The sequence below is a fragment of the Thunnus albacares genome, chromosome 22, assembly GCF_914725855.1.
Source record: "Thunnus albacares chromosome 22, fThuAlb1.1, whole genome shotgun sequence".
Taxonomy (NCBI): Eukaryota; Metazoa; Chordata; class Actinopteri; order Scombriformes; family Scombridae; genus Thunnus; species Thunnus albacares.
This window is the reverse complement of record NC_058127.1, coordinates 25481046-25498491: the sequence shown is the minus strand read 5'-3', so window position 1 is coordinate 25498491 and position 17446 is coordinate 25481046. Positions and strand designations below refer to the sequence as shown.

Sequence of the window (17446 nt, the reverse complement as noted above, 5' to 3'; positions counted from 1 at the left end):
GTAAGGCTTTAAAGGGCAATGCACACCATCCATTGTTTTTGCAAGTACACACATAGGTGGTGTCATTATGGACTGACAACATGCCAAGATATGCCACTGTCATGTTTCCCAGTGTCAATGCATGTCAGCTCAGAAAAGCAGCAATTTGATCACATTCACTTCATCACAGCTTCCTCTGTCCGAACGCAAAGACTTTGAGGTAATGTGATCTCTACATTAAGGACAGCAAAAGCACGTTTGTCCATCCGGTGTTGCAGCTGCTTGGTCTCTACTCTTTATTTGGCTCCTGTGCATCTAGGGCTTCACCTTCTTGCTTTGTTTCTCTGTATGTTGACATTCAAAAGCAAGCACTTCCAGTCAACAAAAATATATTCTAAATGTCATGGGTGTCATGCCTACATATTTTTCCTTGTATCCCTTACCCTGACCTATCATGAGTGTACTGCTGGAGAGATTATTTTTATTAAAGGTCTGTAAGCTTTGTTACTTACCTGTAGGCTAACGGGATGGCCCAGTGTCTGGCCTTCTTGTGTGCATGTTTTTATAGTTTTTGTATTGTTTGTCTTTTCTCAGTGTGTTTGTGGCAAACAATCCACACTGAGCACACATTTTACCCTTTATTGGTGCTTCAGTACTGTCTTGTGCATGGTATTTGTCATGATGCTCCTTTATATAGCTTAACTTTATAACAAATGTCAGTTCTCTTACTGGTCAGTTATGATGTCATATTGCTGGTATATTGAAGAATGACAAAGTAATTAATTTTATGTGTTTCCACATATCATTTCCCTCATTTAAGTCCCAGTAGCTTTTACCCCATTGTGTTTAAAGTATAACTGTAAGTATATGTTACGGTTTCACATCCTTTTCCTCTATTTACATCAAGTTTTCTTTGTGTTAATTTCCCAGATGCATTTTGAGTTAACAGCATTTTTAACAAGGTTAAGTTCACAATGATTGGCACCCTGTTAGAGGCAGTATTTGTTTAAATGAATAGTTCGACATTTTGGGAAATACGATTATGCACTTTTTTGCAGAGAGTTAGACGAGAAGATCAATACTACTCCTCATATCTGTCCGTTCGATATGAAACTGAGGCTGGCAGCTGGTTAGCTTAGCGTAGCATAAAGACTGGAAACAGAGGAAACTGCTAGCCTGGCTCTGTCCATGGTTTTATGAGGGGTTATGTGTGGGAATATTTCTTGGCTAGGCACTGTGACTTCCCGGAGTTTAGTTGTCACTGTATTACAAACAGAGGAGACTCCAGGGAGTCACTATTCCTGGCCAAGAAATAATTCAGCACATAACCCCTTGTAAAAACACAAATAGTTGTTTTTACATTTAATTTTTGAGCAGATTAAACAAGATAGACCATGTTCATTAGTGAGTTTTAGAGGTGCTGCTAGACGGATTTCATTTTCTTTGTACAGAACCAGGCTAGCTGTTTCCCCCTGTTTCCAGTCTTTATGCTAAACTAAGCTAACATACTGGCAGGTCATTTAGATCTATTATCCAAGTTTCAGCAAGAAAGCAAATATAAGCATGTTTCCCAAAATGTCAAACTATTCATTTAATGGGGTGTTACAATGTTGACTTCTTGTGTAAGGGCAAGGGTTATGGTTTGACAATTCTGGTTAATCCACCACCTGGCGGACTAGGTCTGTGAACATGTTCTAATACTTTAATAAGTTTATCATGTTTTACCTCGGTCACAGGATTACATGATTTAGACCTTTCTACAGCCCCTTCTGTTCAAGTACTTAAACAAACTCCTTATATAAATTTAAAAATACTTCATCATCAAGCTGAAAACAAAGCCACTCATGACTCCTGAAAAGCAGTCAAGAAAAACAAGGTTTTCTCACAACACCAGTGATAATCAATGGTCCCTGGAGACTCTGATCTCCGTTGTCAGCCATGAATGTTTAACTGATCTTCACGTAGGTTTATCAGTGAACCAGAAAATGTTGTCTGATCCCCAGGATATCACCATGGATACTATCAAAGACACATTCTCCTTCTCCATCCTTAAAAATCCATTCTCTATGGAGCTATAAAGAGCATCCAAGTGCAACCACACAGATAAGGAAGCAAGAAGTTCTGTCTCTCTGGTTTTTGGCAGTAGGAGGCAAAAGTCAGCACATATTCTGTCCTGGACAAAGAACAGTTTAGGCTCTTCTCACAGCCATAAAAACTGTATGATTCTGTTGTTAGAAACCCTCCAGAGAGCTTCATTTGAGAGCAACTACACCTCAAGCACTTGCTGTATTTAATATTCAGCATGTGATAGTTCCATTTAGTAAGGTCAGTACAATAATGAAGAGCTTCACTTCAATGGAGCCGTTCACTGACTCTGGTATTCCCTGTTTCCCTGTTAGTCCCGGCAGCCCTTTGGCCTGTCTGTTGAATAAGACCTTCTCAGACAGTGGAGTATTTTAACCATTAACTGTTAGTTATTTTCATGTAATGTGTTTGTGTTTAGACAGCTGTAACACTGGTTGCATTTGGCTGTGTTTTCTCATGGAGTCTGGTGATGGTAGAAAGCCTCTTTATCTCACATTTCGTTACAGACAGAGGTGAGGTCTGTGTGTTGTTGACTAGTGACATTTGGGTCTGTCTTTTTATATTTGTGGTGTTCCGCCCATCCTGTTGTTTTCAAATGTCTAATTCTGCCAGAACACACCAAGTGAAAATACCCAAAAAGAACAAGTAAAGCTTGGTACTGAAAAAATAATCTTTTTTTAAACAACCTGGATTTTAGTCTTGTTGTTTTACAAGTATTGTAAAATGTATTATAGTCCATTATGACTTCATCACTTGTTAGGATTGGATTTCTTCTATCAAAAACGTTTGGACACACTTTCTCATTCAAGTGAATGAGAAGGTGTGCAAACTTTTGACTGTAAATGCAAATGTGAAGACATTCACTGCTTAGCAGGTGCCACTGGTAAAGTCAGACAGGGCGTCAAAGTCTACAAGAACTCACCAAATTTCTAGGATACACAGCAATTAAGCTAAACAGCTATAGTTAGCTTTCATTTTTAGCTCATTCTACAACATCTATTGTAAAATTTTGCTATTAGCCTAATGAGCTCTCTATGGCTGTGAAAAACATATCAGCTGTGGATGAAGATGGGACCAGGAGTTGGTTGCGGGCAGAGCAGTCAAAGATGTTGCATTTCTGCAAATTCATATCATGCTTTTTAAACAGGTGTTTTGATGAATTCCTCATCCCTTACTGGTGGGTTTTTTTGCACTTAAAGAAATAAGTATTACAGTCATTGACTCAAGTAAGATATAACCAGACTTTTATAAACTTTTCTCCGATAAAAGAACCAACCTTAAAAATCTACTCACCGGCTCATTATTAACTGGCTAACAGCCACCATATGCTACTGTTCATAGCAGACCAAGCTAGGGTGCAGCAACAAAACCTGAGCATATTGAACTGAAAGCGGTTTGTTTTATTGCTTATACAGTACAGTCTTTTTATTTGTAAGAGGATTGTGTTGTTTCTTCCTTCAGAAGTTACACAGTATGCTTTAAGCCTTGTTTTCAGAAAAAAGCCAAACTTTCAATGGTTCCAGCTTCTCAAATGCTTGAGATTGCCCTCCTTTCTCTATTTTATGTCACCGTAAATTGAATATCCTTGGTTTTGGGGCTATTAATTGGAGATACCAAACCAATTTACCAAAATACCAATTTTAAGAAATTGCGCTCTTGGAAATTAATCAAAACCCATCCAAACCTTGACCATAAAGGTGCCTGTAGTTTTTGCTCTTGTTGCTGCTTTATTGGAAATCAGTATTTTCCTTGCAGCAACATCTTTGTAGCATGAGATCTGAGAACTACCTCACTGTATTTTCCATTTACCTCTGACAGTAACATCAATCCTTTCTCTTACTCAGACCTCTATCCACTGTATTTGCTCCTCTTCTCTCCTCCCCTTGTGATTCCTCCTATAGCTTGTTTAACCATGATACAGAAGCTTGACTAACCAACCAGAAGCCAAAAGGAGGAAAGATCATGGGTATAAAAACACAGCACCTCCACAGAACATCCACACATACACTACTGCTGTGTCCAGCTTTTTATCCTCTCGGCTTGCTCATTAGAGCAAATGATATCAGCACACCAAAGCCAGGCTGCCTGTCTGCTTTCCTTCTCCCTCGAAAAGAACCCATTACTTTTATTCTTGGAAGTAGCACAGCGGTTTGACCCCAGCTACACTGTGTGGCTTTGCAGCTGATGCACCAAGGGAGAGAAAAAAGCTGGGTGTGTTTGTGTAATTATTCAGTATCAGGGCTGCTGATGAGTTGTTCCACATCCACTGGCACTTTTTTAATGAGCATTCATGGTAGACGATAGGGTTTGGCAGAGTGAGATCTGCACACTACTTGTCTCATAGAGGTGGGGGTTTCTATCCATCAAGAAGAGAAAACGAAGAAGAATAAACCACAAGAATAATTCAATGAGGTTGAAAAACTTAATTTAAATCATCAAATCATCACATTTTCTGGAGAGTAGTAACTCAATTTTGAACCAGCAGTCAGTGTTTCCCCTAGAATTTTTTTCAGGCCTGGTGGTACGCGGTCAGCTTCGGTCAGGTGGCACAATAGGTGGTCTGCAGTTTATATTTTCATTCAAATTTTTGTTTGCTCTGTATATTCAAGACTTAAAACAAAATGGTCACAAGATGAGGATGACATAATAAGCTGCATTAATTGCATAAAAATAAGCTGCCCCTCTCACTTCTTCTACTTCTGTATTTTTGTTTAACTCTAGAGTTTTGGAGAAAAACGTTGATATATTTGTTTGTCTGTTAACCGTGCTAGAGCTTTTTCTCTTTTTAGGCGGTGCCATGCTCACGTTAGCTAACCTGCATCCCATACACTCTCGCTCTGCAGTCATTTAAAAGGGACTTTGATAGCAGTGGTACTTGCATCACATCAAGAGTTTCCCAGGCAAAGACATAGAGGTTGACTCACATTTTGGAACAGCACAGAGGCTCCCAAATGCATGCAATTATTGATTTCTGAATTAATGGATATTTGGTGTTATTTTTGGCATTCAAATATTTTTGGCAATTTTTTGGCCTGGTGGGGGTTCTCGTTGGCCTGGTGGCCCACCAGGCCTGTACAATTGTAGGGGAAACACTGAACTATAGTGTTTTTTCTCAGAAACATTTGCTTAATTCGAGCAATGTGACACAACGTAGTGGACCTGAGATATGGTCTTTTATGTCTCCCCAAAATAGCCTCTATCAATATAACACATCATTTGCATTTCAATTTTGTCATTCTCATTCTGTGCATCTCATTTCCACTAAAGGTCATTTGTTTTTGGTACAAATGAAGTACAGAAATGGAGTTGAACAGCAGGACCAGAAACACAGTCTCTACAACTCAAAAAATCACACACATTGACCATCAACACTGATTCATTCTGGTCCCAGTGTCAAAATTCTCTCCCTCTTGTAAACATGTAGCTACACACAGACAGTAATATATTGGTAACACTATAAAAACTAGGATAGCGGCATTAAAAAACACAAAATCTCTCAACACTGTTTTGTCTTATTTCTTATGCTGACATGCTTTAAAAGAGTGTTATCCCCTTTCTTTTACAGTGAAAGCCTCAGTAAATTTCAAACAAAAAGCTTGTTGTATCATCTAACTGCATCTCAAGTCCCATTTCCGGTGGTGGAATTAGGGGGACTCTGTTCAACAACTTTCCTAAATTGCCACAACAGACAGTAACAACTGTGGATTTGAACTCTCAAACTCTCTTTTTTCATTTTTCATATAACTACCTACGTTTCTTTTTCTGTGGTGAACAACTGAGTGCAACACCATGAATGCTTTATAGAAAAGACTGTACAAAAGCGTGCGCTGTTACCTACATCTCTTCCATTCATCATGTCAAGATGGATCGTTGGCATTGAACTCATCAATTTCATTGCTGAGATTCAAATAAAGTGGTTTGGATAATATGACTAAACTGTCAGTCTATTTATGACATGTTTGATCGTCTGACTGCTCCCGTTTCTTGCCCCATTGGAAATATGTTAAATGATACTTCCATTTTTCCAGATCTATGCAATTTCTTTGATGAGTACAATGTTATCATACTGTAACTGAAACAACCATTGGTGGGAAACCACAAAAATAGAACTCAACTCATTCAACACAATTTGCATTCTAGCTAGTACTTTCATGTCGTTCCTTTGCACATCTGTGTAAGACGCAGCATTGCTGAATTGCTGAAGTGCAGTAGTAATAGTTTATTGTAAACTTTGTATTAACATCCAACACACTTCTACACTGATCACACACAGTGTTCTATGCTCTGTGTTGTGTTGCTTCAGTCAAGCTCAAAGGTCAGTTACCATATACAGCAGGTGGTCGTCGTAGGTGAACATTTTGTCCAGCGTTTGCAGAGTTTCAAGGTTTCGCAGTGCTAATCACACCCTTTGCCAGTTTTTAATTAAACCATTGGAGATATTTGACTGTGATCTTTGTCTTTACACTACCCTGGCAGCTTGAAAGACGGTGACCTGCCATGAAAAGCAATCAGCTTTTTCTTCTCATTCCCTTTGATGAAAATGCTGTGTAAATACTGTCCTGAATAAGATGGAGTTGAATTTCACACAGTACTGTCTGTACTCCAGCTTCAATCGAATTAACTTTCAAGGACTGCCACGTAAGATAGTCTTTTTATATAGCAGAGCAAATTGTCTGCAGTAAAAGGGGTGAGAAAGCTGGATTATGTTCCATTACGATCCCCCTCAATGAATAATACAATGGGGCCCCCGGGACCAAATGGAGATTGGGCTCATCTTTTCATGTCTGTCTTCCATTTGCCCATTTCTGCTCAGGGATCTGCTGCCAGAGTGTGTCTCCTGCCTGGTCAGTAATTCAGCCACACACAGAGGCTGAATAAGGCCAGATGTCTTCATGGTAGCACTGATCCATACATCTGTAACACTGAAGCGTTAGTCCAGGGACGTCTTGGCATTTGACAACCGACTCTAATGTCCCCAGACATGACAAATGTCACCTTTCTCTCCTGCTGGCTAAAATAGAGCCAGTGCATTTTTGTTGTAAGGTGACCTTTTTTCCAGGGACATCAAACAGTAATCTCTTTTCTTTATCTTTTGCAGCGCTCTGCAAGCCATCTTTTAGCAGAGCAGCAACAAAAGTGTACGTATAAAGAAAAAGATTAAGATTAAGTTTGCATGAGATAAGGATTTGCATGAGAAAAGTAACTAAAAGATGAGTCAAATTTGATACAATCACGATACATTTGGATATTTTTTCCTTCTCCGTCTCTCTTTGTTATCAATACCCAACTCCATCAACATGAAAGACTCCAGTCCTGCTGATCCAACAATTAATTTGTAGGAGATAATGCTTTTTGCAATCAAGCTCACCAACAAAGAAAGAAGCTATGAATATTATTGAAGCTTTATCTGACTTTGCACTTTCTTCAGAGATGAGATTCAGGAGGCAAAAGTGGTTATGAGATAGAACAAGTTCTCATACATCAGGCAATTACTGTCATCACTCACAGCTTGCATGGTGATGGTAAAGGAGCTCACAGTGTCTGTCACACATATTTATGACAATTGGGTGTTGTCTGTTTATTGTACTCAGGATCAGGATGAGCCCAAGAGGTTGTAGAATTTCCTTAACCATGTAATCCATTGGTTGAATGTAGCGTGCAACATTCTTTTTTCAACTATTCAGCCATGTCTGCCAGCTAGAGTGTGAAAAAACTAAGATTAATCCTTGATATTGGACAGTTTGGGTCTTAAATGGCCTTATACCTCATATTATTTTAAACTGGTACTCCAGCAATTTAATATTGTACTCCTCCAAAGTTGGGGACTCACGACAGACAGATTTAAAAAAGAATGGTCTAAATGAAGCCACAGAGTTAAGACTTTGTGACTTTAGGACCCTAGAATGGGACTAGCTCCAAAATTGCTGGATCCTTTATTTCCCATAATGCAACTAATAGCAGTTTTTTGTTAGACCCACCCTGCCTGTTTGATGCAGCCTTTATTTTCTCATAGTTCTCATACTTGACTTTCTTGATAAGTAAACTGACTGTTCTGTGTAAAAACTTGGTGGGGTTTCCCTTTAAAGAGGAAATCCAAACTCTAATAGTTGCACTATGCACATTTCGAACTTAAGTCTTGTCACAGTTCTGGGCAAACCCCACTGAGTGACATTGAAATGGTTGTTTTGCTATTGACAGATAATGGAAAACACCTGCAGTAACATCCCTGATTGGGAAGGACCAGAGAGGCAGCATACTTAAAAGTGTCACCACATAAAGGGGTGTTTTCTGCACTTTTCTGCCCTGATGGATTGTTGAATTACACCAGAAGTGTTTCTTTTCAGAATATTTATTCTGAAGAAAGATATTGTAACACATATAGGTAAGAACAAAAACTTAAGTCATTGAGTTTTCTAGGATTGCCCCCTAATAGTCAATGTGAAGAGTCTTAGTCAACTAAGTTTTCATTGGTGGGTTAGTCACAGGAAACCCCTCAAAGTCCATTCGGGAGCTGCGCCTTGCCAAAATTAGGTCAAAACCTAGTATATGGCTGGACCGTGTATGAAACGCTAGAGGGCTTTTAATTTGAAACAACTGATACAGGAAGTGGTGACACGTGGTGACACCCGACCGAGGCAACCAATGAAGTTACACTATTTGGCTTCATTCGGTTTTGTATTTCTCTGTAATGTAGCAGAATGTTAACAATGTTACTTATTCAGCCCTGGAGCTCAAACCGTTTTGTGATGCCCTAAAAATACATATATTTAATACTCATTAATTCAAGCCATTAGTCAACTAGTGGTCACACATTTATGATATTAATTAATTATTTAGTCAATGAGGAAAATCTTCGGTCGGGGGCAGCCCTACAGTTTTTCCAATTTTGCTTTATCCTAATTTACTGATCTCATATGACTGTAGCCTTGAAAATCTGAGGTTAACCACTCTGCCCTTAGAGTTCTGCACAAGAAGTATTTCAGGAAACGTCCTTTGTCATTGCTAAGCAACCTCACAGTCAGCTGCTGTCAATCACTTAACTGGCCTAGCTAATGCCATTAGCTAATGTCATCAGCTAATTTTATTAGCTAACTAAGAAGACAAAATCTACCCTTTTAGCCATGGCACTCCCAGCCTGGTGCTGTTTATTATATCATAACATTAGCTGTAGACGGAACAAGACTGGACAGAAACAATCACTGCCATATGGCACTTTAACCCAACTGGAGAGCAAAAGCAAACAAAAAAAGCAAGATGCCACAGATGGATAAACACTAGTTTGGTAGAGTACAAAGGCACTGTGCAATACAATTTGTCAATAAAAATGATCAGAAAAAGGCACCTAAAATTGCTAAAGATGTTCAGTGTGATCATGGTCTTTGACAGTGTTTTTCTTTGCTCTGTCCCATTTCTACCTGCTGCTACCAAATTCCACTGGGATTATTAAAGTTAAATCTTATCTAATCACCCATCACCTTTGTCTCCCCTCTTCTCTTTTTCTTTCACAGGGAGCTTTTAGGTCCAGACTTCACAGAGACCTACTACACAGACAATGGGCAGCTGGTGACTGTGACCAATCATAATTACACTGTAAGTATGGACCAAGGTCTAAATGGAGCGAGTCTAACTTTTCTGTCTTCCCCCCCTCTCTGTCAACTGCTGCCTTCTACTACCACACTCCTTAGTTAAGGGTTTTCATCTTATGGTCTGTCTTTCTTATGAGGACTTTCTTAACTCTAATTCAATTCTAAAATACCCTTTACCATACCTTAACGTAAACCTAACCTTAATTCTAATCTTTGACCCAGTTCCAGCTTCTAGTCCTAAACTCCACCCTTGGGGGACTTTACTGGTATTTTGTCATGTTTGCTGCTATTTCTGTTTCACTTCACATAACTGCCAGCTCTTTTCCAAGGCTTAAGACATTTGTTTTACATTTTTAGCTTTTCCTACCCACTCTGTCTTCAGGCAGCTAGTGATTTCCATTCATTTTTGTAACATTTCAGTATCAACTTGCAGACTGGAAACCTACTGTATGTATGTGTGCAATTTTGAATTTCATATGGAATTGAAGGAGGACATTAATAACGATTACATATTTCAGAAGGTCTGCGCATCAGTTAGGGTTTATATTTTAAATAATCCCTCTGATTCCATTATTACAGAGATTTATACAACTATCATTTTACCACAATCATTATTTTTTTTAACTTTGGATTTTGTCTCGTGAAATAAATGCAACATTTATTTAACTGTATGGAAGTCTATGACTGCCAATATTATAAGTAAATCATTTAATCAAATTGGCAAATTAATTTTCCACTTGTGTGTGTATTATAGACAAATTAAACTTATTTTAAAATCTAATCTCCATTTTTATTTTCTTGATTGAAATTGAATAACTGCCAAAATGAAAACTCCATTGACATATACTGTAATTTTCAGTTTATTATGGTCATTATGACTTAACAAGGCCATTATGATAATGCAACTGAATATGAAATTTACTTTTCATTTTAATTTTCATACAAGAAAACAATGTGCATTATAAACTTGATGTCTTCATTTTAGCTTATTTCAGTCAACCATTATGAAATTGACAACTATATAAAAAACTATAAATGTGGACGTTTTCATTAGAAATTAGCATAATATAACAATTATTAGCATAATTCAAATTCAAATGCAAAAGTAAAAATTGCAGTTTCATTCTCAAGTTTAGGTTGCACATCATATTTATGGCGGTGTTATTCTTTGGATCACACTGAAAATGAAAATGAGTAATTATGCATTTTCAAAAATGATAATTGGATTTAAAAAAGGTATTTTTCTCCTACATTATGCATACCCAAATGGAAAATGTAATTTCAGTGTGATTCAATAATTTCATTTTAATATTGACAGCCATAGGCTTCCATACCCTTACATTGGTCGTTGTTCACTTTGCCAATCCAGGTTTTTGAGCATATTCAGGGGAAAGATGCAGGGTTGAGTGAAAAATGATAAATAGGCATATTAGAGTGCAGTGATGAAAAGGATACTGCTTAGTGACAGAAGGTAAAGGAGTGAGTGGGGGGAAAGGTTTCTAACAAAGTCTCCACTGTGTGTGGGAAACCTGCAGTTAAAATCTAAATCTTTACTTCAGGATCCAAACTACAGCGCCAGTGCTCCTCCCCATTATTTTATGTTTTCTCGCATGTAATGTAGAGATGAGTTATACAGTACATAGACATCTCTTTATCTTCAGTAGCATACAGTATTTCATATAACAAATAAAGGCACAGCACCCACACAGCATGGTTTTGATGAAAGTTAATTTAAGTGTAAGTGTGACAAAGTGTTGGCCAGTGGAACTTTGCCATACAATACTTAATATTAATAGATCAGCAATGGTGTGTGTTGTGACTATAGAAAGGAAAGGCCAAGTCCAGCAGCAGGTGATGGATATTTTATCGGCGGAGGAATATGTTTTACTTTGTCACTTTCACATCTGTAGTGTTGGTCCAGACCAAAGAAGACAAAAAGTTTTCGATCAGGTTCGTGTTCACACTGATTTGTTACAAATGAACCACAAGGAGTAAATTAGAAGTTCAAGAAACTAAGACTACACTATAGTCATATTTCGTACAACCACACGGGAGGTGTCATAGTGGCATGAGGTCACTGCCATAAGTGATGCATAAATTATCAGGTACTTTATTAACGCTGTTGGCCGTGTGTCAGACAGGCTGTGTGGCAGTTTGGGGAGCAGTGGTTGTCAGCCTGGTTGAGAGTGTGTTAAAGGAAACAGCAGCTGTATAAAAGAGCTAAGAGCTGCTGCTAGACTTCCAAACCAGCATCATTGTGATTGCTTTCAACTCTAAAACATTGTGTACACACACACATACACACACACACACAAACACACACACATCAACATATGGCATGAAAAACAGCTTTGACAGGCAGACATGCACAACACGCAGACACGCTTACACATAGACACAGACACAACATGTAAAACTGTTGTGATGGACATGCACGATAGTATAAACACTATAATTTCACACACGTTAATAAATTTTAAAAAAATGTACTGTATCCTTAAAACTGCAACACATTAACATGCACATACACACACACACACAGACTTGGTTCACATATATGTACATTTTATGCCACAGACATACACAACAACACACCCACTCACACATGCAGAACACACGGTACACACACAGTTAATGCTGATCTGCACACATCATATGGCTTCACTGAACAACAGGATGCACTCTATGGTCTTTCTGTAATTATGGACAGATTTTTGCCTCAGTGGAGCATTTAATGCATGCAGTATGAGGCATTTAGCATTATGCTGTGTAATAGTGCAAGCAACATTGTAACATTAAAGTGTATAAAAAAAAATCTTCTAAATCGAATTCTTAAATCTAATATGTGTAATGTTAACAAACAAGCCTGTCATTGAGAATATTGGCAGCCTCAGAATGCCTGTAGTGCTTTGCACTGCCACGAGGTCACATCTGGATGAACTTCACGCAGCAAGGGGAGCTTTACTGTACAGAACAGAAAGAGGCTGCAGTTCTTTAACCGCAAACAGATATGAAGTCCTCAAAGATGGATCAACTTTGATTTTTCCTCCAAAAAGTTTAGAGTAACATTTCTTGTTTAATTAATCGTGTTAAAGAATAATCAGTGCTTCATTTGCATTTTCTGTATGTGAAAAAGGCAAAATGATATACTAGTTATACTAGTACACTAGTAATATGACAAGACAAGACCATAAAATGGACTGTATAATGGATATAATATAAAACTCAATGTCAAAGTCCACTATAGACCCTAATGTTTTGACACATGAGTCTGAAGCCTGGTATTAAGTTACTCTTAAAGGCTACAATACAAAGATATCCATCATACTGCAGTGATTTTCTGAGCAGTTCAACTTCAAATCAGCATTAATCCCCAAATATCTGTGAGAGGAAACAGGTCATTGTCTTTAATGCTGAGATATGAAATTAAGAAAAAGTAATGTTTTGGTGATTTTATCTTTCATCAACAGTATTTAGCAATCAAAATCCTCTTAATGCAACTCATATTGAAGTCACTTGATTTCAATCTACAAAGACTGATGTTATCAAGATCCTTGCAGACATCTCATATCTCAAGGGTTTTTGATGATCAGAGGTGGTTGAGCGCCCTGATTGGCCTTTGATCAACTTAGCTCTCAAGTGCTAGATCACAGAAACCAAATTATCCATTTGTCCTTAGTAGACTTTTGGCACCAGAGCTACATGCTCAAATTATGTAAGCATATGCTTTAAGTGATAAGTAACTTCAAACAAATAGAAGTTGATTAAAATTATTGGTTAGTTTAGTTTTAGACCTGCTGCTTGAGATAATGCAAGTAGATGCCATGATTTTCAGGTGTATGCAGTCACCCACTATGTATCCCCTCTATTTGCTTTGGAAGCAGGGTAGTATACGTATTCCCTGCAAGGTCTAAATAAGCCATTTAATGTGTATATATCTTGTTTTTTTCCTACATCACAGATTATTATGTTAGTGATAATGCTAAAGGCTCTGTCTCTGAACATAGTGCATGTGGAAGTGTTAGCATGCAGGCAGGCTATCATAGCCTTCTCAATAACAAACAGCCTTTCACCATACTATCTGTCCAATGGTCCATTTGAGGTTTGAATGTTTGGAGTGTCACATAGAAATCAGTGAGGCTACATGATATGGTCCCAGTACTGCAGATTTAACTAAAGCAGAGATTTTTGCTACTGGCTTTGTTTTTACGAGTTATTTTATATGTATATAATAATATAGTATGTATATGTATAATTGTGTCAGATTTACAAAAAAGCTTTTGATACTTAGAGTTATGAGACATAGCTGAGAAGGTTTAAAAAAGGTTCAATCCTTTCCCTCAAATTGCACACAAGTTGTTGAAAACATAATGCTATCTGAATCAAGAACTACTGAGTGCGGAGTCCCGCAGGGCAGGGCTTCTGGTTTTCTTTTCTTTTTATTGCTTGTTATTGATTTGAAGACAGTCTGGCCGTACTTGGACTTTACTGGTGTCTCAGCAAGCCAAATCTGTAGTCAAACACATACAGTCTCTCTGTGAGGCTGTTCTGAATGTGAACACTTTATAATCCATTCATTTCTGAAAGACAGAAGCTATTCTTGTTAGTTCTGAAAAAGAAGTTCAGACAGACACCTGAGTTTCAAGATAAATAAAAATGATTAGCATATTTTAGATACAAGAAAGCCACATTTTCAAATTATTTAGCTCTTCATTTTCTAGCTGGAGCTCTGGTTCAAGGTCACCTTCAATCTGCTTCCACCTAACCTCTTAGAGAATAAGTAGCAAAATGCACAAAAGTAATTAATAAGGGTAACTAAAACTTTAATCCATGTACCTATGCTGAATTTGACCATTTCAGGAGATTGAAATGGCTAGTAAATGAGAAGAAGTTCAACTTTATTATGACCTTGATTAAATTGTTTGAAAAAAACTAGCTGGAGCTAGAGACTGATAGTTTTTGCAACATGAACAAACATTTTTGGTAAAGGATCCCTATTTTTTCATTATTCTTTTTTCTAAAAGAATTGTCACCAGGACATGAACTGGGGACATATACAATGTGAGGGACACTTTATAGTTGGTAATTCAACCTGTCAGTGTCTCTGGTGGACAATCTATGTAATGGAATTTTTTTTAAAGATTGTTTTGGGCATTTTGCCTTTAATTGGCATTATGGGATGTACCAATCTGACATTGTGGATTGTTATTGGCACTGACACTGACCTTGTTAAATGGATTGGGTATCAGCCATTAAATACAGTGTCTTTTGCCAGTGTCTTTATAAAAGTCATTGTTTCCGCTATCAGTTAACATTCATTCTGTCATGGCATGCCACCAAATCAGTTTTTAGTGCCATAGCAGTCCCTGACCTCTTGTTACCTTACATAACAATTATTCCAATGAGTTCCATACAGTTAGGTATGCAGATTTTTAATTTAGGGAAAAGAGAGTGAAAAAGTTCCCTTTGTTTTTCGTATATAGTCCATCAGCACACAGAAAATGTGGGGAGAGAAAGTGAGCTTTTCCACAAGGGCTAGTCCAGCATATGTTATACTGTTTCTTTTTAAGAATGTGACAAGAAAAACCCATTTCTTTATTCTGCTGCAGTACAATGGAATAATCTTAACTTGATCAAACCAGACATCATCTGCAAAGTGCCCTGAAATGACAGTTTCTCATTTGGTTATTTCTATTCTGGTTGGGCTGCCAAAATAAATTCGTTGGATGGGAAACATCCAAAAGCTTTCTCTTTATACAGAACTCCTAATCCCTCATATCTCTAAAAACATTGGGACAAATTTTCAAGTAAGCATTATTTTTTGATAAATTGACCACAATTTTGAAATCTGAATGGTTAATTTAAATGAGTTACAATTACAGTCAATAGTCTATCTGGGCAGATTTAAAGTTTTGCTGCAGGAACTCTGTCATCTCTGGCTCATAATCTATCTGCCAATATCAGGGTGCTTGCAAGGAGGTTTTGAATGCTTCAAATTGCTTCTCCAATTCTAGCATGTTTTAAGGTTGTATTTTTATGTTCTCATTTATTGTAATTGTATTCATGATTTAAATATTTTCGAGGTTGTGATAGATCTGTTTTTTATGTTGTTTGTTTGAAACTTTATGTTGCTGCCTGTCTTGGCCAGGACACTCTTGCAAAAGAGATTTTTAATCTCAATGAGGTTTTCCTGGTAAAATAAAGGTAAAAATTAAAAAAAATAATAAAAAAATTTCTCACCTAACAAAAATTTGGTGGCACAAAACATTTGCAGAATGAAAATTATAACAGTTATAAATCTGGCTCATATCCTCCAGCATCACTGTTTATTGATATGAAATGCATGCTGGGATAGTCCCAAAGTATCCTCAATCAGCAGTGCAAGAACACTTCCAGGCTGAACCATACTTGGCTTGATGTGGACCAAATTGGAGAAAAGTTTACCTGTTACTGATGACATTTCACAAGAACAAGTACAGACAACAACACAGATTGAGAGAGGTTTAATGTGCGATGGGTGCCACTTGAGTTCAAAAGTTATTTTTACAACCTGGTCAAGCAAACGCACCTATATGTGCACACACTGCAGAGTTAAAGTATCACACAGCTTGAACTGCAGATGGGATCCTGTCTCTGCACATGTCAGTGGTTTTATGATCAGAGGGCAGGTTATTCCTCACACACCTGAAACAAAGCCTAACGGGGCCAATCTCTTGGACTGCCTCCACATCACATCCTGTACATGTAAGCAGACTAATTGCTGGAGGTTGGCAGGGAGAGTTCTCACTGACAATTGATTTGTATGTTGGCTCTTTCAAAGCACTCCTCGCTTCTGCTGCTGCTGCTACTGTTGCTGCTGTTCAAATGAAAGAGCTCATTTCACGCTCTGATGAGCTGACAGGGAATTTTGAATAGTCAAAAATCGACATGCCTGCATAATTTAAACCTTGTGGTGATAAATCCATTTTCAACATTAACAGCAGGTGTTTAGGCTCAAAGAGTTGCTTTTGATATCATGAAAAGTGTGATACCTTTGTACTTAAAAGGTTGACTTGAAAGTGTTCATTTCTTCTCTTTTTTTTCATTCTTTTTTATAACCTTTCTTTATGAATTACAATTCACTAGTAAACAAAGAGAGACGGGTGCTCTCGCAGCTTGTCTGGTTTTCATTTAAGGGTAGTTTTCCTTAGCCTTTACTTTTCCCAGGAAAGTGAAACTTCTTACTTTAAAATTTAGCACCACCCTTCAGTTTACAGTTCATTAGGGGTGTAACTGTACACAAAATCCATTTTTTGGTATGTTTCCAGTAACAAATTGTAAGAGGTGCCATTATGTCACTTATTTTGAAAAATGTAAACATTAAATGATATAATTCTTGCAGTAAAATTAGGGCGTGCTGGCATATGGTCAGGAAGAACAAGAAATGTCAGTATGTGGACGTGTCCTGTGTAGAGGAGAACTGCTTGATCACTCAATAAACACACAGAGAGCATGCAATCAGAAGTACAATGCATCATATTTCTGAGAGACAGAGAATACATACCACCTAGTTACCCTTTCTCTCTCTGCCAAGTTGTTACTCAGCCACTTCTTAAGTACCCTTGTACAGGATCTGAAAATGTCTATAGTTAACCTTACAGGTTAGTGAACAACCCTCAGATAGAAACAAAGGTCAAGAGTTCAACTAGGTTAGGAATAGTATTTCTTCATGACCATATATGCCAGAATGACAGCACATAGGTGTGAACCAAAACAGCATTACAAAATGGCATTGCTATCACATTGAATTAAAGAAC

At 37.7% G+C, this 17446-nt stretch overlaps 1 protein-coding gene across 1 annotated transcript in view; it reads left to right on the top strand.

Annotated features, from left to right (window-relative positions):
* The window catches only part of adam19a (ADAM metallopeptidase domain 19a), a 197767-nt gene that overhangs the window by 106022 nt on the left and 74299 nt on the right, over positions 1-17446 (top strand). The window contains exon 4 of the mRNA XM_044341231.1: positions 9573-9654. Coding sequence (XP_044197166.1) covers positions 9573-9654 — 82 coding nt within the window. The remainder of the gene's footprint in view (positions 1-9572; positions 9655-17446) is intronic.